The sequence below is a fragment of the Colossoma macropomum genome, unplaced genomic scaffold, assembly GCF_904425465.1.
Source record: "Colossoma macropomum unplaced genomic scaffold, Colossoma_macropomum, whole genome shotgun sequence".
NCBI lineage: Eukaryota > Metazoa > Chordata > Actinopteri > Characiformes > Serrasalmidae > Colossoma > Colossoma macropomum.
The window spans coordinates 30,160,960-30,188,735 of record NW_023494792.1 but is presented as its reverse complement, the minus strand read 5'-3'; the positions used below and the strand labels follow the sequence as shown (position 1 = coordinate 30,188,735).

Sequence of the window (27,776 nt, the reverse complement as noted above, 5' to 3'; positions counted from 1 at the left end):
CGGTAGCAGTAGTGAAAGCAGAGAGTCCCAGACATTGCTGCACCCCGCAACTAGCTCAAGCTCATTCTGGGGGACCCTGAGCCACTCATAGGCCAGCAGGTCCTAGGACGGCCTTGGGGTCTCATCCCGGTAGGCTGTGCCTGATAAACCTCTAATGGGAGATGGCTAGGGGGCATCCTGATCAGCGATGCATTGTTTTGCAGACGATGTTTTCCTTTTGGCTCCATCACATGGATGCCTACAGCGCTCACTGGAGTGGTTTGCAGCTGAGTGCAAAGCGGTTGGTATGCTGATCAGCACCGGACTAGTTCATGGTTGTAGTCCGGATGGCATGTACCCTCCAGGTAGGGGGGAAGGACCTGCTCCAGATGGAGGAGTTTAAGTATCTCGGGGGGGATCGTGAGATCAGCCACAGGCTGGGACAGGCTGCAGCCATAATGCGGTCACTGTACTGGACTGTAGTGGTGAAGAGGGAGCTGAGCCACAAGGCACAGCTCTCTGATCTACATCCCGACCTCACCTGTGGTCATGAGCTTTGGGTAATGACCGAAAGAATGAGATCACGGATACAAGCGGCGGAAAAGAGCTTTCTTTACAGGGTGGTGGCTACCCTCTACTTGACAAGGTGAGGAGCTCAGAGTAGATCCGCTACTCCTCCTCATTGAGAGAAGCCAGTTGAGGTAGTCTGGGCATCTAATCTGGATACAATTTATATCTTGTTTATTTATCATTTTCCAAGATGAAGTTATCACTTATATCAGTCAGAAATGTTTTAAAAACCAGGATTAACGGCTGAAACTAAAAATGATCTTAGAAATGATTGAAAACGTAAGTAAGGCAAGTAAAAGTATAGGTACATTAGTGGGAGAAGAATTAGTCTTTTTCTGTAGGTCAGTATTTAGTGTTTTATTTATGTTAGCATTTTTTATTATCTTTTCTTTTTGCATATCTTACAACTCAGTATCTTGCAGTATCTTACAAATATGACAGCTTGAAGTCTTCCAGACATGGAATACATGGCTTGTTGCATGTTCTCTTTTGGATGATTTTGGCAAGTTTTAAACACGGCCTGTCTCTTTCCACCACTTCAGTACATTTTCACTCTTTGTTTTGGAATTGCCAGTGTATCTGTAATCTTTCCCACAGTCATTTTATTAATAAGAGACAAATTTCTTGTCAGAACTAAATGAACCTTTTTTTTTCTTTGTTTTTTGACTTTCTCAATCTTTTAAATGTTAATGAACTTTAGAGCCAGGTGTGTTGATGGTACGTTGGAGAGCTCTGATTTGCACATAAGCATTTGCATTAGTGTCTCAATATTTGTCCCAAATGCCAAAATGGTAACTTTACAGCAGAAGGGAAAAACATCTTTAACTTTTAATATAAGTTTATGTAAAGACTTTCTATTACAAATAATGTTGGACCATTTCTGTTGGCCCATTCATCATGAAATTTTTATATAATGTAAAGGACAACAGGTATTTTCAAATTTTGTTAATTAAAAGAAAAATTACAAAAATGCACATACAGATTTTTGAAGATACAACTTTTGAGCATAGCCATTACCTGTTAATTGTTTGAAAGGAGTTTTAATTGGCCGATTCCCCATTCATTTTCCTCATTGGTAGAACGGACTCTAGAATCTTCTTGAAGGTTGTACAAGTGCAGTTCTGCTGCTACTGCAACTTAAAATATAACTGCAACCCTGCATTCACACCAGCAGCTACACGGCAGCTGGAGGTCATTTATTTTCAATGAGAGCTTCCGATTTCCGGCGACAGGAGGCAGCGCGAACGTTGGCAACGCAAAGTGGGCGGAGACGGCGTCGCGACAAAGTGGGGGAGTAGATCTATATGCAAATAGGGAGTAAAGCGAGGTGGCGATTACCAATAGAAATTGAACACTGAGCAGCGTAGTACGTGCTTTATCTCCACCACTGTGAAACGGTGTGCTCCGTATTTGGTTCCTAGATAGTTGTTCCTACTACAGATGGTTCCTACTAATGGCGGCGGTGCGTTCGACACAAATAGACTGTAATCACAAAGACCAAATCCCGTTTTCCTCACGTACTGACTGCACAGACACAGGGATTAAACAAAAAACAAGCACCAGGATTTTTAAATTTAGCGGGAATGCATCTGATCTGTGCTTGGCAACACTGAAACCATGGCAACCAATGGTCAGTTGGAGATCAGAAATTATCGATTTGGGCAATAAGGCAAAAAGTTGCGATGTGCTGCGGTGTGAATGCAGGGTAACTTTCATTATGGGCTCATCATGCAACATGGTACCTCTGTCTGGTGTAAAGCGGGTCTAGCTTGTGAATTTGGGCACCGAAATAAAAAACAAGATGTTCCATATTGCTGATACCATGCAGAGGGTGTATGTGTGAAAAAGGCTTATGTTTAAAATGGATATTCAGTTCAAGTCTGTCTGTTTCTCTCTGTGCAGGTACTCATCGTGGCTGGGCTGCCGTACAGATGCGGTTGCTACATGAGCTGGTTTACGCGTCTCGCCGCATGGGGAACCCGGGCCTCTCCGTCCGCCACCTGTCCTTCCTGCTGCAGACCATGCTGGACTTCCTGTCTGATCAAGGTCTCACATGCACACACAGACATATGCGCCTGTCCTGAATATTAAACAGCTATCACAATGCATCCAACAATAAAAGCAACATGGAGCTTCTTTTACACAGGGATAGAAAACACTGTAGTACCCAAAAAGCTGCAGTTCTGCTTTCTGATACATTTTACTATGACCAACTTGGATATGCACATCCACCAGCTACTCTGGGGACACATTTTAATCAGTTAAAGTATTGCCAACAGGTAGGTAATACTGGGTTAAAGGCTAATCAGGTTTATTTAAGAATCAATATCCATGTATAAATAGTTGTGGCATTATTAGTGACTGTGCTAGATTGGGAATAATGCTAAATCCCACACACTGTATCCCCTTGTTGTGATGTCAGCAGTCCTCAGCGTTTAAACCAGCTTTTGGCCACAAACGTTTCAATATGTGGTTTTAACAATTGTTTAGATCAGGGGTCGCAACCCAAATGTTAAGAAGAGCCATTTTGTTCTTTCAACAAAAATCAATCCGCCTTGGCAGCGACAACACTTTATGTCCATTTTACCATCTTGGCTGTAAATATGTCTCGGTATGTGCTAATGTGCTAGTGTAGGCTAAAAAATACGATACAAACGAAAACACAAACTTACTTTGCTCTGCTATAAGTTTTAGATCAGCTATAGCCGAGCCATTTATTGCTAAAACTGTGTTAAAACTGTGTTATACATATTTTATTTTTACCAAAAAAAAAATAAATTGCTTAGTCATACCAGAGAAGAAACTTTGATGAATATGTTGAGTGCTAAATCTAAGTACATCCTACTTAGCTGTACTTAGCACTGTAGCACAAACACAATTTTTGCCATCGAAAGTGTACACACTGGACACAGTGCAGCTTTTTTGTAATTTTGCTGGGTTTTTGAATCGCAGCCTCATTCAGCTGATTTTGGAGATGCTCGCACCTCTAAAGTGACAGAAGACAAACTAATCCTTTTAGCATTTGTCGAGAAGTTCAGGTTGCTAGGACACAGCTGGTAACTCATCTTGGTTGTTGCCATGCCAGCGCCAGAGACAACAGTGATTGGTCGAGTGAGTTCTTGTCACCTTGGAAAATGGGCAAAGCTTTCAACAGGCAGTGAATAAAATAATGTCACATTTTTCTCATTTGTGCAAAATATCATCAGTTACTCACGTGTTTAAACTGCTTTATTTACATTCGAAATTGCACACATAACCTCGTTTTTCTTACCTAATTGAAAAGTCACAGTGAAAGTCAAACTTTACTTCAGCATTTTAGGAAGGTAAGTTGTCCCCAAACTTTTGACAGGCAGTGGGAGTACACTTTCAGTTACAGTTCAGTCACTCGCTGCTGCAGGCAGTGCTTGACTTTCTCTCAGACCAAGGTCTCCCTCTCACACGCATTTACAAAATTAAAATTCTGGCCTCTGTTTTGACACAGACTGTCTCGTAGCCTGAACAGAGCAACATTCAGTTAGAACAACAACAAAAACAAAAACGTTCAGATGAAGAAAGGAAACAAAAGACAGACAGTAAGCTTACAGTTACTCACCTTAAACCACCTTAAACGTGGTCTTTAAATGGTTCATTCTTCTTTGAGGGCATGTTCATAGCAAAGAGTTGACATTTTTCCATTTCTAACACTAGAAGTGTAACGATACGCAAATTTCATGGTACGATACGTGTTGCTGCTTTTGCGTCATGACATGATACATTTTTAATACAGAATTAGAAAAGAAATGCTAACACCTTTCACATTTATTTATTTGTTAGTTTGTTTGTTTGTTTGTTTTTTGTAATTCCCCCTGATGTCCCAAAAAGACAACAGTGCTTGTTGCCCCATATCTGCTGCTCCACTTAAGGTGGAATGGAAAGCTCAAATAAGAAGCTGGCTAACTTTAGCTTTGCATTTTCTCCTCACTCTGGTAACTGATACGTTTAATGTCTTCAGTATCAGTTGGCATCTTTGAGATATTAGCTAGGCCTGTGTTATATGACGATTTGATCATCCCTAAATTACCTTACACTGCCGTGATATCCAGTGATATTGACAATAATTATATTATTGTTATGTATTGTAAAGTTTAGGGTTTTCTTGTTATGTATGTATTAAGTAGCCTGTTAAAATACTTTTTCAGACAGGCACCCTGACCTCGTTATGAACCCGTCTGCCGTGACCTTAATTGTGGAAAAAAATAGGCAGAACTCTTTCGAAACCTGATGAAAACGGTCAGCCACTCAATCCAAACGATGTAATGTGTAAAAAAAAATAAATAATAAAAAATGTAACAAAGACGTTTTTCCAAAAGATCCAAAAGCGACACTTTGTATCTTGATCATCCAAGGCTGGCTTTACACTTCATGGAACTTCAGTTGCTTAAAATTGATTGAAATGATTGACGGCGCGAGTGTTTCGCATCATCTTCAGGTATTAATTTATAGTCATGCATGTCTGTTACTGCACACTGCATCAGCAAGACCAGCAATTCCTCAGAGAGGAAAGTTGACTCTCCTGCATCACAGTGGATAACAGCTCTAACAATGTGCTGACCGTCAAAAACTCAACTGGAACTGGCTGTTTTTTCGGACACAGCTTAAATCTAGGAGTGACAAACTCTGTAAAAACTGGGTTTGACGTTCTCTCACAGTTGGCAGACGGCCCAAATCAAGCCTGGCCTCCCTCAGCTTGTCCTCATAACAGTAAAAAGCCTTAGCATAACTGCATTATTATTAGTATTATTATTACACTATTATAACACACACATAACTAAATTAAACCTAATGTTTAATGCTATTTAAACCTAATGACGCTCAACAGCGCCGCTCCATGGTTGTAGGTTTGATCATTTAAGTGTAAGTTTTTTTAATCAGTTCTAGACGGTTACATCATTAATAAAATTTTTAAAAATGGTAAATCGTGAGCAGGGAAAAAGCAGTATTACAAAAGCCTTGCATTAGCACGAGTATTTGATACTCACATTGAGCAGTGTTGGCGTGACGCTGTTTGTTGTCAGCTTGGCTAATCAGCCTTCCAGTGTAGGCTAACTTAACCAGTTTTCAGTTCCGAGCTGTGTAGAGATTCACTCCGAATCCTATTGTCTCTCAACTGGAAGAGTTTCTCGGTACTTCTGAAAAAAGTGATTTGTGGGGCAGTTTATATATACGTCACGAATGAGCTTGAACCTATCATTTCGACAAAATTTTCGAGAGTTGTGTGAAGCCGAAAGCGCCTTCGCGAGCTTACAAGCTCGCATACTTTTTGTGGTTTCTTTTTGCCTGTCGCGGACGCTCCACTAATGCGGGTGACGCTGTGACATTTTATTATACGTTCGATGACTACTGGAAAATAATTATATCACAGTTCCAACTAAATAGTGCCAGCATTCTGGACTCGGCGTGCAAAGGAAAATAGGACACCGATAAGAAGCGAACTTTGGCCTTGTCCTCTTGTAAACCTAATATGTTTGGTGTTTACTACTAGTTAGTACTACGGAATAACTGACTTAGCATCTTACATTTAGGAGTTATTCATTGTAACAGTGAAATATTGTTGTCTCTGCCAAAGCACTCAACATACTTTTTGCAAAACAAATATGTCCATCTTAGTTTAATGGCACGCCTTTTTTTTCTGACCAATGACGGTCTTTGTCATGTAGTTTCTTTGTCCGCAGAGTTCGCACAGCTCTCCGCAATTACATCATATTGTTTGCTAAAGCCAGGCAAATGCCCTCTCCACAAGAGGTATGCTGAGGCCTTAACATAGCTGACTTGATGTTTGAGATGTTTGGACTGTGTAGTTAGCCGTTAATTAAAATAGATAAATGTTGGTATTTAAGATTATCACGGTGGCCAATATGTATTTCACATCTGACTAATAAACTGTCAAACATGGTGTAGAACTATCCTGGTGGGAAGTAGCAGTAGCTTAGCATGCTACACTTTCACACCCTACAGCTCAGGTTTATTTCTGGCTCAGTGAAGATCCACTGACATGACTTTAAAGGATAGAGACTCAAATCTGAGGGTGTAAACCTGTTTTTGTTTGTGGAGCTGTTAGCTAAGCTGCTCTTGCCCCACTGTACTGTACATGTTAGCACCAGAGGCAAAAACAGCTCAACACATCACAGGTTCATGTCATTTAAGTATTTGCCACTGGAGTGCAACTTTAACCTTCAGCAGAGCGAGAAACGTTCAGTTTCGCTCAGACGACAGAAGGAAATCCAGCTTTTAGGGGTTCATTTGGAATGTTTTGGCTCTCACTGAGATGTTGTTGCCAGATCCTCTCTCCACAAACACACGCTGTGCTTAATCACTGTTCTTTTAGACCCAGCTTTTCTGCTTGGTTTAACATGTGTAAATGGACAACAGCAGGCCTAACCTGCACGACCAACAAAGTGCTTTTTACAAAAGCTTCACGTTTTAGTTTTTTAAACTGAAAAGGCAAAAACATTTCCTTCAAGTTAGGATCAGGGTTAGGTTTAAGACTAAGATGAAAAGATTTTTACTTAAAATAGATACTTGCATATTGTCACTGTCTGTGTGTGTGTGCATATATGTAGTATATGATATAGTATAGATATATATATATATATATATATATATATATATATACACACACACACACACACACACTATATTGCCAAAAGTATTCGCTGGTCTGCCTTCACATGCGTATGAGCTTGAGTGACATCCCATTCTTAACCCGTAGGGTTTAATATTAATTTGCCCCACCCTTTGCAGCTATAACAGCTTCAGCTCTTCTGGGAAGGCTTTCCACAAGGTTTAGGAGCGTGTTTATGGGAATTTTTGACCATTCCTCCAGAAGCGCATTTGTGAGGTCAGACACTGATGTTGGACGAGAATTATTTTCAAATTATGTCAAAAACTGAAAAATGATAACAAAACCTTGTATCTCCATTTTTATGTGTATGTGTATGTATATATATATATATATATATATATATATGTAGACATTTTTTCCCCCTTGCGTTACCCATTGCATTGTGTTAAAATTTCATGATGAATAGGCCAAACAAAATGGTCTAAAGTTACTTGGTTAAAAATCTTTCTCCTGTAAAGCTGCCATTGTGGAGATGTAAAGTTGTAAGGGACAGTGACGGCATATTTAGCACAGATGAGACTAAATAATGTAGAGATACTTACAGTACTGTGCAAAATTTGGAGACCAACCTCATTTGTTTAATTTTCATTTAAAATGGCCAAGTTATTTATTCCATTCAGCTATAAGTTATTCATTGTTCAGGAGATACTTCTGAGGAGATTTTGCTTCAGATCTAAAAAAACATCCACAGGTGTTTCTGTCCATCCTTCCACTGTGAGAAGACCACTCAGCGCTGTGGGTCTGAAAGGACGTGTAGCTGTCAGAAAGAACCTCACTGAGAAAAGGAGACGGACACATCAAACAAAGAAGCTGAACGATGGACTGACCACCCCAGAGTCCAGACCTCAACACCACTGAATGGGTTTGATTACTTCAGAAAATGATCAACCAACTTCTAAGACTGAACTTTGGAGGTGTGGAAAATATCCCTGCAGGTTTCTTAGAGAAACTGAAAGTGAGTCTCCTGAAAAGAATGAAAGCTGTAATAAAGGTAAAGCGTGACCAGAAAAAACACTGAAAAATGTGATATTGTACTGAAAATAATTAAAAATGTGTACTTAATGGCCATTTTGACTGGTAATTAAATGAAAAAGACAAATTCTGACTTTTGCACAGTATAGGACATATATATAAAACATCTCTCACACACCCTACATGTAGGTACTGTGTGAGAGAAATGTTTGATTTCTCTTTCTTTTTCTCTGTGGAGGGATGTCCATTATCCTTTGTGTTGTCCACCACTGATCCGCTAGATTGGTCTCTCTGTGGAGGTGCCCTGTGATCTTCTCTCTCTCCCTCCCCCTCTCTCTCTCTCTCTCTCTCTCTCTCTCTCACTCTCTCACTCTCTCTCTCTCTCTGTGGTTTATTTAGCTCTGTCAAACCTTCTACATCTTCCTCAGGCAGACTCACCTACAAATCCACATTTCCTCTCAATTGCTTTGTTTGACCTCTGCTAGCCATTCTGAGCTGAGCTGAGTTGAGCTGAGCTATGCTCAGGGTCATGTGACCGTAATTCACCTTCTGCTGCTCAACTGACTTCCTGCTGAGGACGAAGCTCGTGAGCCCACTGAGCCCCAAGCACAAGACACAACACAGAAACAGCAGCAAGAAAGAAGGTAGTTTATAAAGTATCATACACTCTTAAAAAAGATGGCTCTTCATAGGTTCTTTAGTAAAGAAAACGGTTCTGTATAGAATTGTGAACACTCAACGAACCCTTTGCATGATTAAAGGGTTCTGTGCATCATGAAATGGTTCTTCGGATTAATGGAGAATGTGCTGTATCTGGTTCTATATAGAACTTTTTTGAAAAGGGGTGCTATGCAGCACCAAAAAGGGCTTTGCTATTACCATGTTTAGCTTGTAACCATAGAAGAACCCTTTTTTGTGCCGTATAGAACCCTTTTCAATATATATGCTATACAACACATTGTCCATCAACGTGAAGAACTCTTTCATGATACAAAGAACCTAAAACACATTTAAATGCCTCTGTTACAGGTACACGCCGGGTGCGGCCTTAGTCAGTGCAATTCCCTCTAAACTTCTACTTGTGAGAGACGCCCACTTTCCCACGATTATTTATGATTGCTTGCATGAAAAATGCCCACAGCCTCCACAGAGATTCATACTTGATTAAACAAGTGGCTGCTCATCGAGGCCCAAACGCCCGGCTCAAAATTGGTTTGGGGCGACAGGTCTGAGTAGGAGGTGCAGAGGGAGAACGATACGGAAAGTCGGAAGCTGGCCGGCAGGCAGGAGCGGCTCGTCAGAAGAGAGACGCAGCGAAGGAAGGCAGGCCTCTGTCTAATTAGCTGTTTGTCGAGCCGTGTTCGTCAGGCTGGAAGTGTCAGCCGGGGTTATATTGTCTGGGTGGAGTAGTGTGATAACAAGCTATTTGAGGTTGGTGCTTCGAAGCTATTTTTTGCCAGCAGTTGTGAAAATGAGGCGACGTGGCCAAATGAAGCGCTTTAATTAGAAGGCATGTGCTGCGAGGAGAGTTTGGAGAGTTCCTGTGAAATCAGAGGTGTAAATTGCCGCACGGAGATTCGCTTTCACCGTTGGCTCCGACGACGCTGTGAAATTCGAGGCTTTTTTAAATCGATGTTTAGTAGCACGTTCTCTAAATTGCTGGAACGGTTCTGGAAACACACAAGTATTGTAGCGGTAGAGTTGAAGATGGACCCTCAGATGTACACTGTGACAAACTAAAATAAATACACACACACACACACATTATCTACGCTGCGTATCTGCCTGGGTTGCAGAGGGTGCTATGAGCTTATCCCAGCTCTCAATGGGCGGAAGGCAGGAAACACCCTGGACAGGTCACCAGTTCGTTGCAAGGCCTAAAATAGCAGAATATCAATTTAAAGAGCCCATATTCTACATTTTTATGCATTTTATTTTCCCCAATCGTCCAAAAAGTCCTAATTCATTTTTAAATGACCACTTTCCAACATCTCTTTAACCATTAGAATTAAACAGGATGTTCTTTATTTATGTGCCTTTAAAGGGCCCTCGTCATAGGAAACTGACTTTTCCTCTTTTCTAAAACAACTTTAGTATGTAAAAAAACAAATAAATACAGTTTAATGAAGTTTAAGTTTAAATAAAGTTAGTATGTATCCACTTATACTGTTTTGTGTCTGTCCTCTTATCCGGTGTCGACCAGAGGAGGATGGGTTCCCCTTTTGAGTCTGGTTCCTCTCAAGGTTTCTTCCTCCTGTTGAGGGAGTTTTTCCTTGCCGCTGTCGCCAAGGCTTGCTCACTGGGGTCGTGGACCCGGATTCTTTGTAAAGCTGCTTTGTGACAACATCTGTTGTAAAAGGCGCTACATAAATAAATTTGACTGGACTTGACTTGAGTATGTAGACACTGTTAAAGTTTCCAAATGTCCCCTTCACTTACCCAGTCCACACGCATATATACTCACCTATTCAACCTTCATAAGTTTAGCCGCGCCCACTTACACCATTACGACTGTTTCAACCTGGTTTTCTTTTTGAATGAAGCACAATACAGGACAGCCAATCAGGGCAGAATGTGTTTGCATATATCAGTCCTAAAGGCACAGCTTGTTTAACTCTGGGAGATAAAGAGTGGTTGGTCGTGTAAACTGGTCAACTGGTTAAAAATGAATTATGACTTTTTCAGATGTGGAAATCCACATAAGCGTTATAAGTGGAGCTCAGAGACAAAATGAAATACTGGAATGTAGTTTGTGGGTCCTTTATGACTGATATGTAAATGACCTATGATTTGATTGGCTGCCCTGTATTGTGCCTCATTCAAAAAGCAGACAGGGATTAAACACTTATAACTTCAGTGCGAGTGGGTGGAGCTAAACTGTTGTAGGCTGAATAGATCATCAATTAAAAATAGTGAATTCAGAACGGCCTCTGTTTGCATCTTAGTTTCCATATATGGATTGTATGGTCTGGGGGAGTGAATGGTGAGTGTTGAAGCTTTAACACTGTTTATGTACTACATCAAACTCTTATCTTATAAATTTGACGTTTTCTATGATATGGGCTCCTAAATTCTGTCCATCTGTTTGTTTCTTCTGAAATCAAGGGTGTTTTACAGGGAGTTATTAGGGATTTGTTAGGGAGCTGTTAATAATAATTAGTTACTAGGTTATTTTTAGGGGGTTTGTTCCTCCTTTGCTGCAGTAACAGCCTCTACTCTTCTGGGAAGGCTTTACACTAGATGGTGGAACATTGCTGTGAGGATTTGATTGAGCGTTAGTGAGGTCAGGTACTGATGTTGGATGATCAGTTCTGCATCTCAAACTCATCCTAAAGGTACTGGATGGAGCTCCATCACTCCAGAGAACACAGTTCCACTGCTTCACAGCTCAGTGCTGGGGGACTTTATACCCCTCTAGCTGATGCTCGGCATTGAACATGGTGACCTTCGGCTCATGTGTGGCTGCTCCAGAGCGTCTCATTCTGTCAGTGCTTTTCTATGGAGATTATACAGTTGAACTCCTGTATCAGCAGTGGGTGACCTTAAAATAGCCGAGTCCACTAAATTGAAGGGCTGTCTGGATACTTTTGCTCACACCTTTACACAACTCTGCCTCTCCAGCCCTCAGTAAAAAGTGCCGCTGCTTCTGTAATAGCGGGCAGGTGGAAGCCCAGGGGAGCATGAGAATCTGGATGGTAATTGCTCTTCTCCCTGGTGCTTTTGTACTGTTTTTTCCCCTCTTAAGTCTTTTTTTCTTCCTTTTTTTCCCCTCCTTCTGTATTCCTTGTTCTTTTTTGCCTTGTTTCCCTGAGTTTTTCCTTTTTTTTAAATGGACGTTCCGGTCAAAATGAAGAAATATAAGCCCTTCTTATCTCTCTTGAAAAATGTAATTATTTGGAAAATGTAACACGAACTACTTGTCTCCTCCTACCATAATGAGATTTTCCGGTTTAAAGATTAAGATGCCCCCGTTCTAATGATGTATCGTTAAGGTGGAAGAACCAGTTGTAAAACGTCTGGTTTGGGCTGGATTTTTTGGGCTGTTTTGAATTTTTTTTGCGAGTTGGAGAACGCAGACGGAAGGCAGACGGCTAACGCTGTTGCTTGGTCTTATTGTAGCTGTGGAACTGTAGTAACTGTTTTCCAATCTTCTCTGCAGTAGAGAGAATATGTTGCTCAAGTGACAGATGAGGAGCGCAACAGGCTAAAAGTAATAGCTAGACTGCCTCAGTTCACGTCGGTTTGGCTTCATTTCTCTGGCTGGAAGGGTTAAAAAAAACCCTGGTCTCTGATTTGGAGTGGAATCACTGGTTACTTTATGATTTTGTTTGACACCTGAGGTAAAAGTAACGTTAGTGCTAGTATGGTTTTATTCATTAGCCTGTAGACTAGTGCGTAGGCTAGCAGTCAGAACTGGGTGACACCACAGGGATTCCCAATGGTTGTATGGTGTAATTTGCTGGGTATTGTAGTGAGAGAACGTTAATAAATGAAAGCATGCAGAATTGTACAATTCTGTCAAGCCTATGAGGCTGAGGGATGCAGTGCAGTGCTACAGAATACTGCATAGCATGACAGTCACATTTTACACACTAGTTTTTGGCTACAATGCTCCTTAAAGGACTTCATTACAGGGCTCGACTGACAGAAGTAATTTTGTTACTGATAACGATTTTTCAAGGAACTGAAAATTGTAAGAGGTAAAATTATTCTAGTGTGCTGACTCATTCTAAAATGACTCAGCTTTTTGAAGGCAGGGCTTATGCCAATGCACTCACGCAACGCAATCTCAAATGACTGGGTGTTTGTGAGCGTGGCTTATGCTGCTGCACTTATGCTCAAATGAGTGGGCTTTTTCTGGGCGGCGCTTATGCTAGTGCACTCACTCACCTGGACTTTTTGTGGGCGGGGATTATGCTAATGCCTTCATTCGTTCTCAGATGACGGCTTTTTTTGATGTGGTAGGAGGCAGTGCTTGTTCATTACCCACTTTACTCAGATGAACTCAGATGGCTGCTTCAGACAGTGGTTTCCATGAAGAACAGTAAGGGGTCCAACCTAGAGCGAATTCACGACTTAACCTGAAGAGGGCAGCAGTTCATTTATAGTATTGTAGCTGTGTGAGCAGATAGCGAAAGAAAAAGGACCATAATGGCTGACAGTTAAAAGAAGAGGAAGTCTGGCTTAGCTTTCCACAGAAGCGCAATGTTACCTTCGACTGCTGGAAAGGAAATCATGCTGGTGTGGATTCAGAATCAGCAGAACAGTCAGTAAACAGAAGCTTCACCTCCATGATGGTGATCTGACAAACCGAACTGCTCACTTACGACGCACAGCTCGTGCAGAAGTCATCTGAGTACAGCCTGTACTGGTTAGACGTGGTTTTGGAGGGAACGTATAGTTCAGTAGGTGGTCAATGCTAGCTGGCTAATTATGATTATTTTATTTTATTATTTTGTTTAAAGCTGTATTATGTTGACTGAGGAGCGTTTCTCTGTTTAGTAGTTTTCAATAAGAAGACGCCGCAGCTCACCGTCTTGTTTTCCTGAGGATCCTTTTGGGCCGTCTGCGCTAATGCTCCTTCACTGCAGTCCTGTAAACAGTCATTCCAAACCTGAATCTTTATATTAGCCTCCTCTTCCTTCCAGCTTCAGATAACGGCTCCCTTCATACTGTAGACAGGTGTGTGTGTGTCAGGTGTTGCTGTGTAGTGTGTGTATTTCTGTGGTTGTTGACTTCGGCCTGTTTCCTCCTCCTGGTCTGCAGCTCAGCTCTAAATTATTGATAATTCGCTCTGACAGTCGTCTGCACTCGCGCTCTGTCAGCGCTCTTCACATCAGACATGCGCTTCATCTTTACTGACAGAGAGCAGCTCCTCCAGCACCACTCCTGTACTGTATACACTCCATATATAAATATATACTGTACATACCTGTAATCTCTCTGTCTGTCTTTCTCACTCTCTCTGTCTCTCTCTCTGTTTAAATATATACTATACATACCTGTAATCTCTCTGTCTCTTTCTCACTCTCTCTGTCTCTCTCTCTATATTTAAATATATACTGTACATACCTGTAATCTACCTGTCTGTCTTTCTCACTCTCTCTATCTCTCTCTCTATATTTAAATATATACTGTACATACCTGTAATCTACCTGTCTGTCTTTCTCACTCTATATCTCTCTCTCTCTGTATCTTTCTTCCTTTCGTTTTTTGTCTTTTTCTTCTTTTTTTTTCTCCCTCATTCTCTCTCTCACTGTCTCTCTCTCCCTGTGCGTCCCTCACCCTCATTTTATCTTTCTGTCTCATTCTCTCTCTCTTTATCTCTCTCTTTATTAGGTACCTCTGTCTCTCAGCTCTATCTCTCTTTATCCCTCTCTCTCTGTCTCTTTTTCTCTTTGTGCCTCTCTCTCTTTACATACTCACTCTCTTTCTCTCTCTCACTCTGTCTGTCTCTCTGTCTCTCTCTCTGTCTCTGTTTCTCTCTGTCTTTCTCTCTCTCTCACTCTCTTACTTTCTGTTTCTCAGCTCTCTTTCTGTCTCTCTCTCATTTGCATAGTAACTCTCTCTCTTTGTTTTCCTTTCTCATTTTCTCTCTGTCTCTCTCCTCTCTCTCTCATGGTCTCTCTCCTCTACACCATCTCTCTCTCTCTCTCTCTCTCTCTCTCTCTCTCTCTCTCTCTCTGAGGTTGTTAAATCGTCCAGAGAGTCGTCCAGGACGTTGTGTTTCTCTGTAAACGTCTCATTTCTCATAAAGAAATACTGCTTTAAAAACATGCCAGCGAAATTGTGATCATTGCATACAAATCGACTGATTATTCCTTCACGGCAATTTAGCTGAGCATCATTTTAAAAGAGCTGCGTTGTGTTCTTGGAATCAGAAATTGCGTGTGCGCAGTGTCCACGCAGCAGTAATGCTGACTGTGATTGCAGCTCATTGCTGCTGTTTCTAAATGAAATGCTTTCCTGTTGCTGTTGTAACACCACACTGTGTCTGGACGCCGCAGGCCAGTGGCTTTTTCCTTCAGCGTTAAACATTCCTCTACTGATCACAGAAAAAAGTTAAACTGCACTGATAAGAGAAGAACCGTCTCACCACTTGCACCGAAATTCACCAAACATGGAAAGATTTGGTCACTAAACATGTTTTTTTTTTTTTCTTCCATAAAAAACAAACCACAGTGCCATCCAGTTCTCTTAGCTCATCTTCCTTTTTTAGGATCATTATTATTTTTTATTTTTAAATCATGTGAGAATTATGCACATTGTCATGGTTTAAAATCACAATTTCTTTTGAGTAATAATGTAATAGCAGGACATTTTGTGAAGACTGAAGTACAATTAGGAGCATCATCCAAATATCCAATTTTGTAATCTCTTTTGCAGGTGCGGGTCAGTTACTATTTTGGATCACTGCAATAGTTTGAAATATAACTGAATATAAGGTCGGCCCAGCAGGTTATGCTGTGCAGCATGTAATGGTCATCACCTCCAAGTCAGTCTTAATCTACATTTTAACGCAAACAGCAGAAGGCGCTCTGTCCATGTTACTGCTTGATTAAAAAGGACTATTTTCCTGTGCTGAACACTGGCTTTTAGAGCTCGACCTTCGATTCGGACCATATATGCCTGAAAAAAATGAAAATTATAAAATGAGAAAAAACCAAAATTCCAGAAAGTGTCTTTATGGGATTTCCAATATTATGGTAGCACTTAGCTATGGTGGTGCATATGAATGTGTTTTGGCTTTTCTAGATTAAACACAGAGCTTTGAAACTTGTCAAAGACAATGACAATATATTTTACCAGACTCTGTAGTAAAAGTCCTGGCACAGATTGTCTGAAACTTGGTTAGACTAGAAACCTGTTTAAGGCAAATGAAATGAAAAGAAAGCTCAACTGTAAGTGCTGTTATTGTGAAATGGAAATGTCTAAGGACAACAGCAACTCAGCCACGAAAAGCTAGACCATGCAAACTCACAGAGCGGGGCTGCCGAGTGCTGAAGTGCCTAACCTCTGTTGCATCACTCACTACAGAGTTCCAAGCTGCTTCTGAAAGCAACATTAGTGCAAAAAACTGTGAGTCTGGAGCTTCGTGAAATGGGTTTCCATGGCCAAACAGCTGCACACAGGCCTAAGATCACTATGCGCAATGCCAAGCGTCGGCTGGAGTGGTGTAAAGCACGCCGCCTCTGGACTCTGGAGCAGTGGTAATGTGTTCTCTGGAGTGATGAATCATGCTTTACAATCTGGCAGTTTGATGAATGAATCTGGGTTTGGCAGATGCTAGGAGGACACTGCCTACAGGAATACCAGCAAAAGTTTGGTGGAGGAGGGATAATGATCTTGGTCTGTTTTTCAGGTTTTGGGCCCCTTAGTTCCAGTGAAGGGTGAGGTTAATGCTACAGCACACAGATATTTTAGACAGTTACATGTTTCCACCTTTATAGCAGCGGTTTGCAGAAGACCTTGTCCTGTTTCAGCATGACTGTGACCCTGTGCACAACATGGGGTTCCATAAAGACATGGTTTGACGAGTTTGGTGTGAAGGAACTCCAGTGGCCTGCATGGAGCCCTGACCTCAAGCTCACTGAACACCTTTGGACTTGAAATGTTGATTGTGAGCCTGGCTTTCTCATCCAACCTCACAAATGCTTAAATCTTTTCGAGAGCCTTCCCAAACATGCCAGGTGGACGCTACCTACCGGAAAGCCAGCAGTAAAGTTTGGTGGAGGAGGGATAATGGGCTAGTTCCGGTAAAAGTAATGTTACATGAAAAGTGGAGTGGAGGACCAACTCCATATTAATGCCAATGGTTTGGAATGTGATGCACATACTTTTGGCCATATAGTGTACCTCTGGGATGAGTTGGAGTGGCATTTGTGATTCAGAATTAGTCATCCAACATCAGTACTTGACCTCATTAATGCTCTTGTAGCTGGCTCAATGCAATCAGATCCTCACAGCAATTTTCCAACATCTAGTGTAAAGCCTTTCCAGAAGAGTAGAGGCTGTTACTGCAGCAAATGATGAAACAAACTCTCTGTTAACACCCTTCATTTGAGAAGAAGCGCAGGATGAGCAGGTGTCTACGGTCTTTTGGGCGTATAATACATTATGCAGTTAAAATGTAAATTGAGCAGACGCTTCTCTGCAGTTTATACAGAGATCTTTTATTCCATGCAAATTGGTTGGGAACATTATAGATGTCCTCTGGAAACATTACATGTATCCGGCAAACTTTGCCCATCACAAAAGTACTTTAATGACTGAAGCGCTGGTTAGTAGGTTGTAATGTTTCTTTGCGCCAGTGGGTTTGATGTAGTGAGGAGTAATTAGGGGGTGTAAGTATTCGGTCGTAATGTTTCCGCTGCGTAATACTCAATCAGTGGAAGTGCAGATGTTTGGCTCTGACATTAAGACTGCTAATGCCAGAATGCAGCATGATCTTTGGGTAACGCCAAACTTCCGCAACGAAGCGAGATGTTCTTTATCTGAGGAACATTCTTCTTTCTTCTAATTGAGTCCCCCACTATAAACGCATACCACTCTGAAGCTGTATAACTGCTATTGTGCTCTTTTTGCATTCATTGTTTTCAGTGTGGAGGAAGAATATGCCTAAAAAAGGATGCACAAGTGTGTGCTTCCATATTCAGGAGAAGCGGATGTTCCAACTTCTTATGAGAAAGACAATCTTTGTGAAGTACTGCTTCACAAAAGCCCCCTGTGTCATTTTTCAAAAAAGGAATTAAATTTGTATATGCACTCGTTTTTCAGGCCCCACTCTGCGAGTGCATCATGGATGATATAAAGCCGTTGTTGCTGGCTCTGTGCTTTGGTTTGTTCTTCCTCTCCGGCTGAAACGGTGTGAATGATAAGGCCCTGTGTAATGAAAGCAGTTATCAAAGAGGGTTTCTCCTGCTGACCAATAAAGAGGCCAATAAAGAGCCGTTAGCTGAAGAACAGAACTTTCAGCGCCATCGTTTACACACGTCCCTCTGCAAACCTGAGCGGAAAATAATCATAAAACATTTTCATCTTCTACAAACATCATCTGCTATCATAAAACACGCACACATAAGCTCTCTGTCTCTCTCTCTCTCTCTCTCTCTCTCTCGCTCTCGCTCTCGCTCTCGCTCTACAATCACTCTCTCTACAGTCTCTCTCTTTTTCTCTTGCAGTATCTAGTATCTCTCTACAGTGTCTCTTTTTCTCTCTCTCTCTCTCTCTACAGTCGCAATACAGTCTCTCTCTCTCTATCCACAGTCTTATTGACCCTGTTCACTCCTGGTCACTTCAAGTGACTGGTGTCTGGATTGTATCCTGATAAGATTTTAGCCACATGCATTAACTGTTGGTAGTCGAATGTGTCTCTGGTTAGTCAGACTGAAATTTGAAATAGTTTATCTGTTTAACCTCTTCATCTGCAGCTTGTTTTGCACAGTAGTCTCTGTCTGTATTGCTGTCAAGCATTTTGTTTCGTCCGGTCTAATTATCTGTGTCGCAGATGCAGATCATCCGCCCAGTGATTTACTGCATGGGGAGTCTCTCTTGCCACACCCTTTCTTACTCTGCGATCGCTATACAGTCTCTCTCAGTCAAGTCTCTGTCGCTCCACAGTCTCTCTTTCCACACCCTTTCGCTGCACAGTCACTTTCCAGTCTCTCTCTACACGCTCTCACTCTAGTTTCTGCTCTGCAGTCTATTTTGCCACAATCTCTCTCACTCTACAGTCGTTATACAGTCTCTCTCTCTGCAGTCTGTCACTCTACAGTCTCTCTCTCTCCACACTCTTTGACTGTACAGTCATTATACAGTCTCTCTCTATGTAGTCTCTCTCAGGATCTCCCTATAATCTCTCTCTACAGTCTCTTTACAGGATTTTTCTCTCTCTTTACAGTGTACAGTGTACAGTCTCTCTTACACTACAGGAACTCTGTCTTTCTCATCTCTCTGTAGGCTCTCTCACTCCACAGTCTTGCACAAGTCTCTTATTCTACAGTCTCTCTCTCCCTCTCTACACACGTTTTCTTCAGTCTCTCTTTCTCCACACACACACACACACACTCTCTCTCTCTCTCTCTCTCTCTCTCTCTCTCTCTCTCTCTCTCTCTGCTGTCTCTGTCTACAGTCTCTCTTTCTACTTACCTTCGCTCTTCAGTCTTTGGCTACAGTCTCTCTTTCTACACTCTGTCTTTCTACGGTTTCTCTCTGTCTCTTCAGTCTGTCTCTACAGTCTTTATATCGTTCTGCTGTCTGTCTCTATTTCTGTCTCTGCTGTCTCTGTCTACAGTCTCTTTCTACACTCTATCACTGGGTCAGTGCCCCTGTTGTCACAGGAGTGGTTCCCTCAAGGGTCCATCTCAGTACCTTTAGTCAGGGAACATAACTGAACCATAATCCACTGAAATGATATGTTCTAAGCTGTACTGACTCCACACACCCCGTCTCGCCTCCAGGCTTTTATTTTACTGTTCTGTTTTAAAACGTTAGATTATGAAAAGGTACAAATTCATACTTCACACCTGGAAAAACGTATTTAAGGTCCACAGAACCTTTATTTCTAACAGTATCTCTACAGTCTCTCTTTCTACTGCTTCTTTCTCTGCAGTCTCACTTTCTACAGCCTCTCTCTCTCTGTCTTATTCGATGGAACATTCTCTAAAGGCATCACTAAATCTCTTTCAGTCTGCTGGCTGTGTGGTGTTTACTGTTATATCCAGTTTATTTTCGCTCATGTCTCCTTTCCCCTCGTCCTCCAGTCCTCTTCTTTCTGTAGACTCTTGTCACGGTTCCTTTCCAGGACGTGCAGAAATAAAAGATATCGATTGAGCAGAGTTTTTAAAGGTTGAGTAGAGCGCGTGTGGAAGTGGAGCTGTAGCGTTCCTCTCCTCCTCCTGTTGAGAGCGATATGGAGACGCTTTTCTTTCGACTGGGTTACTGTACTGAAGCTTTCTTGTTTGTTCAACAATTAGCTGTAATCCTGTTAGTGGTGTGTGGAGTGCGTTTAGCTCCGACGCTGTGTTGGTTACGGGGTTTGGAGATGATTCAAACCGCTGATCCACTCTACAGCTCCCACATCACAGCTGAGGGGGAGGCTGCAGGAGCACTAATGTTCAGACTGAAAAGAGAAGCTAGCAGGTTAAGGAAGACTTTTTTGAGATTTTCTTTGAATTTCAAATTATTTCCTTTTAAAAAACAACAGTAATAATAAAGATGAACATCAGCAAAAAATGTGAATACTATAACTGTCATTTTAATTACCAAAATGTGCAAACGTGACCAATGATTGAAAGGGTTTAGTGCTTCACAGGAAGATTAAAATGTAGGTTCAGATATAAACAGATATAAACAGAATACAATGGAAAAAATGACAACACTGACAAAAGATAATTCAACTAATGAAAATACAGGAACACCAAAAACATGCAAAATGCAGAAAGATCTACTCTGAATTATTCAGTAACTAATAACTACTGTGAATTATTTAGTAACTCCTATGAATTATTCAGTAACCGTTGTGAATTATTCAGTATCTTCTTTGAATTATTCAGCATCTACTGTAAATTAATCTATCTACTCTAAATTAATCAGTATCTACTATGAATTATTTAGTATATACTGTGAATGTTTCAGTATCTACTCTGAATTACTCAGTATCAACTGTGGATTATTTAGTATCTGCTGTGGATAAATCACTGTCTACTGTGAATTATTCAGTATCTACTCTGAATAAATCAGTAACTACTGTAAATTATTCAGTATCTACTGTGAATTATTCAGTATATACTGTAAATTACTCACTATCTACTGTGAATTATTCAGTATCTACTGTAAATTAATCTATCTGCTATGAATTGTTCAGTATCTACTATGAATTTTTCAGTATCTACTCTAAATCATTATCTAATGGGAATTATTCAGTATTTACTCTAAATGAATCAGTATCTACTGTGAATTATGTAGTATATACTGTGAATATTTCAGTATCTACTGTGAATTTTTCAGTATGTACTGTAATTTGTTCAGTATCTATTGTAAAATAATCACTATCTACTGTAAATGATTCAGTATCTACTGTGAATTATTCAGTATGTACTGTGCATTATTCAGTATCTGCTATGAATTACTCAGTATCTAATGTGAACTTTTCAGTATCTCCTGTGAATGAATCAGTATCTATTGTAAATTATTCATTATCTTTTGCGAATGAATCACTATCTACTATTAATTATTCAGTATCTACTCTAAAATTATTAAGTACTGTAAATTATTCAGTATCTAGTCTGAATTAATTAATGTCTACTGTGACTGTTATTATCTGCTGTGAATTATTATCTACTGTGAATTATTCAGTATCTACTGTGACTGTAGTGTTCAGGTTCTGTATTTAGGGAGTGAGGAGCTAGTGTGTGGGCCTGCAGTTTAAGGGACTAAAAAGGTGCATTTCAGACCTGCTATGAGATTTTTAGGTAGAGAATTCCAGAGCTTGGTGCCATAATAACCGGAGCTGCTACCTCATGTAGGTCTGTTTGTTAATCCGTAGAGGCGGTGCAAACTTATCTGGGTCGTAAACACGTTTATAGCTGCGGCGGTAAGACGTGTGTGGCATTCAGCGAGGCAAACAGAGCCTGAAACAGGCCTGAATGTTAAAACACGCCCGTCTAGATCGTGATTTACAGCCGCTTAGATAATTTGCCTCGTTTAAATTTATATCCCACCGTGGGTGATGGCCTCTCGATAGCAGACGGGAATCTGCTCGTTTGCATGGCAGGGGATGTTTCCTGGTGATGAAGTTGCTTAGAACCTTTTTCAATTTTCAGCGTTTCTGATGCTGATAGTGCAGCTTTTTTTTTTTTGCACTTTTGTTTGGGACTGTATTGCTTTTCATGATGTCTGAACTACAACTGAAGGTACTTCATAGGTGTCTTTGTTTTGGTGTATATGATGACTAACCATGCACTATAACACCTGGAGTGTTCTTTGGTCTTATTGAACAGAGCCAAGTTTGCCAAAAACGTCTTTGGCTGGCTTTACATGTTGTGAGTTGCCTGCTTGACGGTTACACAAAACACTTCAAAACCAAAGTTGGATGCAACACATTTGATTACCCAAATTAGCAGCCTGTGTTCTTTGATACACAGTGTCATTCTTGCTCAAGTTTTCCACGAGGTGTAATTTAAGTATTTGTTTTTATTGTATATTTTATTTATTGTATATTTTTCTAGCTGTTCTTTTCTTTAATATCTATGGTCTTTTAGTTTTTATCTGTTATGTAGATGTTAAATGTTTAAAATGAATGTCTGAGTAGCTGCTTAACATTAGCAGTAGCAGCTTACCATTAGTTGATGTCTCTCTTATCACGTCCTAGAAGCGCATGGCTGACTGCATCTTGATTTCCTTTTCTGTAATTATTTTAATTTCCTTCGGATCCCAAATGAATGTGAGCTCTGTGTAAAATTAGGGGGTGTTGAGAGAGAACAAAATAAATCTAGCCAAACCATCATAACACCAGGCTAAAGAAGAGTAAGTGATGGCACAAGCAGCCGTTTACATAGCTGTTAGTGTCGGCTAGTTAACACAGTTGGTTACAGAAACATTGTAGCTTTAAGAATCTCACACTTGTTGTCATGGCTCAGCTGACAAAATGAGAAACTGTCAAACTTGAGTGGGTCAGTGGGGGGGTTTCCTTTTCACCCACCCAAATAAAACAACTTCTGATTCGTTTTCTTGTCCACTGATCCTGTGAACTCAATGTTTTGAAAGTACGTTGTTCAACTCGATCACGTAATATTACCGTTTTGATTGTTTCATGAAACTTGCTTCACAAACTTGAGCCACTTGGAACCATTGCGGCTGAGTTTCAAGTGAGTCGCGAGACGCTGTGCATTACGCAGCTCAAGTGCAGTTTAGTTGCATGCAAGTTTCAAGCAACTGAAGTTGCACCTAACTGTCCAAAACCAGCCTAATTAATATATCATCTTAAAGAAATCATCAAAAGGTCTAATTTACCCATTTTCCACTTATCTCAGATGAGTCACTCGATCAGTCAAGAAACGTTTGGAAGCCAAATTTTGCTTCGTTGGTTTAGCTCTGGAGCTGCGAGGCTTGCGTGGCTAACAAACACCAGACATCAATAGATACCCAAACTGTTTCTGTAAAAATACATCAACAAAGCGTCTCTCATCCTGCTCAAACCTCATTCAGGTCTTCATTAAGGACGCACAGACTTGTGGATGTGATTTAGGACGCAGTATGTCATACTCTGAGCTATAAAAAGAGGGAAGTTGTGCAAATTTTATTTTCCACAGATCCGTTGTTTAACTGGGAGAGATAGTGTTCAGTGTGATGCTTGCTCTGCTGTTTAAGAGTCATCTTTTTGCTAAGATGCTTTCAGGTAACCCAGCCCAGCAAAGCAAAAATGCCCTAAACATTGTATTGAATGTGCTTTAATATTGGCAGTGCCTTCCTCCAAAAAAGACTTTGTGGACTTTTGTGTTGCGGATAGGGCTCATAATGTCATGATATTTTGACAGACATCATTGTCATATGTAATTGCAATCAACTATTTAATTCCTTTTTTGTTTATTGTATACAACTATTAAAATGCAGTTATGAAGTGGCTGAAATTACTGATTAGCCATCACAGAATTCAAGCCACATTGAAATACTGTCACTACAATGGAAAACGCAAAATGCCATGTGCACCTGATGTCACTTTTCCATAGCGCAGGGGTCGGAAAGATGTGGCTCTTTTACTGCCCTCTTGTGGCTCCAGCAGAATTAGACTTCTAGGTAAAAATATAATTATCCTCCTTTGTAGTAAAAAAAAACTCTGATAGTTGTTCTAATGATCTTAAATGCTGGAGTTAATGTATATCTGCTAATTCACCCTTTAATCCTGAAGGTTGGCGCGCAGACTGCTCGTCACCATAGCAACGCAGAAAATAATCTCGCCTAGCTAGTAGCTAACGAAATGGCAAAGAGAAAGATTCAAGATGAACACTGATGATTTGGATGATCGATGAGCTGAAGTTAGCTTCTCATTCACAGTTTCTCATCTGAAATTTCCCAGTCCACCTTAAATGGTGCAGCAGCTACATTCTGTCGTATCAAACACCATTTAAGGTGAAACGGAAAAATTCGAAAAAGATGCTGGCGAAGAAGAAGCTGCCATCCCCTGAGCCGACAGGGCATGACGGAAGTGCCCTTGAGCAGGGCACCTAACCCCAGCTGTTCCCCGGGCGCTATGGATAGGGCTGCCCACCGCTCTCAGTTTGCTCACTGCCCCCTAGTGTGTGTTCACCAGTGTGTATGTGGTGTTTCACTGCATGGATGGGTTAAATGCGGAGGTGAATTTCTCTGTTGTGGGACTAATAAAGGGTAACTTACTTACTCACTTAACTTTAACCTCAGCAGGATGAACGCATGAGTTTACAGTAACAGCTTTCAAAACCAGGGCTGAATTCATCTGATTTCCTTTACAAATGTTCATTCAATCAGTTCATGATTTTTTATGTACGCTCAGTTCTCCATCGTCTCCATTGCCATTTTTAACTCAGGCTCTTCTTTCTGTTCATCCTCCTCTCCACAGAAAAGAAGGAGGTGACGCAGAGTCTGGAGAACTACACGTCCAAATGTCCTGGAGGAATGAACATCATCACTCTTCCAGATGGACTCAAACTGCCCCCGGTGCCCTTCACTAAACTGCCCATCGTCAAGTGAGTGGAATATCTCTAGAACCAATAACAGCACTTTGAGAAACGTCTCAGAAACAGAACACAGTCTAGAACACAACTAATATGATACAGTTCTAGAAAACAAAAAAAAACATAGAGCAGTTCTAGAACACAGATGCAGCAGTTCTCGAAACATAGAAACCATGATGTAGTTCTAGAACATGGATGGAACACATGCCTAGAACTCAAATGGAGCAGTTCTAGAACACACAGGCAACATATGTCTATAACTCAGAGATACAATTCTAGGACACACAAACCCAGCGCTTTTCTAGGACACAAAGCGTGACAGTTCTAGAACACAAAAATGTGATAGTTCTGGAACGCAAAACATGATGCAAAGCTAGAACACAAAAGCAAACAGTTCCAGAACACAAACAGCATTCTAGAACACAAAAACATCAACAGAGTTCTAGGTCACAAAAATGTGACGTGTCTAAAACATTAAAGCTACAGTTCAGTTCTAGGACGCAGCTCTAGAACATGAAAACCATCATACAGTTCTAGAACACATAGACCAAGCAGTATAAAGAGAAAACAGAACAAAGTTCTAGAACATGAAAATGCGACCCAGTTCTGCAGTACAGAACACAATGCAATTCTAGAACACAAAAGCACAACACTGTTACAGAACACAAAAATACAATGAAACTCAAGGACACCATAACACAAACCCAGCGCCTCACTAGGACACAAAATGTGTGCAGTTCTGGAACACAAAACACAATGCAGTGCTAGAACACATGAAGTTCTTGGACACAAAAATGGAACACACGTCTAGAACATTAAAGCTACAATTCACTTCTAGGACACAGTTCTAAAACATGAAAACCATGATACAGTTCTAGAACACACAGACTCAGCACTTTTCTAGGACACAAAACGTGATGGTTCTAGAGCACAAAAGTGTGATGTAGTTCTGGAACACAAAACCCAATGCAATTCTAGGTCAGAAAAGCAAGCAGTTCTAGAACACCAAAAAAGCAGTTCCAGAGCACAAAAACACACAGTGTTCTAGAACACAACAACACCAACAGCGTTCTAGAACACAACACCACCAACAGTGTTCTAGGACACAAAAATGTGACACAGTTCTAGAGCAGTATGAAAATGCAGCCTAGTTCTGCAATACAAAACAACACGAAAATGCAGTGTATGAATGTTTTTGAAGACCACGGAATTTTATGTTTTTTATTTTCGAATTGATTGAAATCTGATTAAACTCATCAACTGTAATTATTAAGACGTGAAAGGATGCAGTCAGACGGCAAAGAGTCAGCCGGGCACTGCAGTGGTCATTCAGGACTGAAGTTTGACTCTTTTAGAAGTTGTCATTCCATCCCTTTTTAAACTTCATGAAACATGAACTAAGGGGGGGCTTCCTCAGTAGCAGTAAGTACAGAACGTTCCAGTCTTTATCTGGAGAAAATGGAGTAGATCCAGAGAGTTTATTTTCTACAGTGTGTAAAGGTGACACGAGATGTTCCCTCCTTTTCCTTTTCGAGTCGTGGGATTGACAGCAGGCCAGTTAAACCAAATAAATGAATAAATGAATAAATTACTGGGCACCTTTAACAGAGCTACCTCACAGCAGGACTATGCAGTACCGTGTGTTAGCCACAGCCAATCAGAGCGAGGTTTGCTTATCAGTCCTCCACAGGTCTGCACTGTAAACCGTGTAGCCAGTACAGTGGACAAGGACACCTGGGGAGAGAATATAACCTCTGTATGAGCCTTTGGTCACATGTTTGAGTTTCACTGGAGTTCTGGCTCTACATTACTTTCCGTGGGCTCTTCAGCCCGAACACTGAGATCAAACATGACCTCGCCGTCCTGAATGTACTTCACTGTAACTTTTAACACACGGCTGTTGAAAGTTTCAGAATAGTTGTTATGCGCAACAAGAGAGATGGTTGTGAATTGCCAAAATAATGAACACGATTGGAAAGGTTTGGATCTAATATAAAGTAGACTTAAAAGAAAGGGCGAGACTGCAGACGTCTAAGACCGCCCCTCATTTGTGTTATTTCCAATCAGAACAGCCATTAAGTCTTAGTTATTCATTTTTCATTGTCAGCAAAGACAAGACAAAACATATATTTAACAGAAATTTACACAGAAGCCTCAACAACCAAATATAACATCAGATTTTTTCAGTCTTTATTGGATCCACTCTTTCACCTTTATTACAGCCTCCATTCTTTTCAGGAGACTCACTTTGAGTTTCTCTGAGAAACCTGCAGGGATATTTTCCACACCTCCAAAGTTCAGTCTTAGAAGCTGGTTTTGCATTTTCTGAAGTAATCAAACCCATTCAGTGGTGTTGAGGTCTGGACTCTGGGGTGGTCAGTCCATCGTTCAGCTTCTTTGTTTGATGTGTCCGTCTCCTTTTCTCAGTGAGGTTCTTCTTGACAGCTAAGTCGTTCTCAGTCGCTGAGTGGTCTTCTCTCAGTGGAAGGATGGACAGAAACACCTGTGGATGTTTTCAGATCTGAAGCCGCTTGATTTTCTCCTCTCTCTCAAAGATGAAAGCTTTAAGTGCTGCTTATCTGAGGGGGACAGTGTTGGTGTCTACCAGGTCTTCCAGGTGGTTGTTAGGAGTCACATTTTCTCTGCAGTTCTTAATCATTTTGTAAACTCCAGTTTTGGAAACTTCATTTATTTTCTTTTGACATTCTCATTTCTCATAAGTGGATTATTATTATTATGTAATCTAGTCAGAAACATCTGCTGAAAATGAGCAGCTTGTTCTTAACGTTTGCTTTGTAAATTGGAAAAGTAAATAAAAATGTATAAAGTGCTTCAGATGACCAGTAAAACGTGGGGTACTGCTGTTTGACACAAGCTTGATGTGT

The 27,776-nt window shown here is 40.8% G+C and overlaps 1 protein-coding gene across 2 annotated transcripts in view; it reads left to right on the top strand.

Moving 5' to 3' along the window:
* trappc9 (trafficking protein particle complex 9) overlaps positions 1-27,776 on the top strand; it is a 237,258-nt gene that overhangs the window by 40,668 nt on the left and 168,814 nt on the right. For both annotated transcript variants that reach the window (XM_036576824.1, XM_036576823.1), the window contains 2 exons: positions 2,452-2,595; positions 24,777-24,903. In XM_036576824.1, the coding sequence (XP_036432717.1) occupies positions 2,452-2,595; positions 24,777-24,903 (271 nt within the window). The remainder of the gene's footprint in view (positions 1-2,451; positions 2,596-24,776; positions 24,904-27,776) is intronic.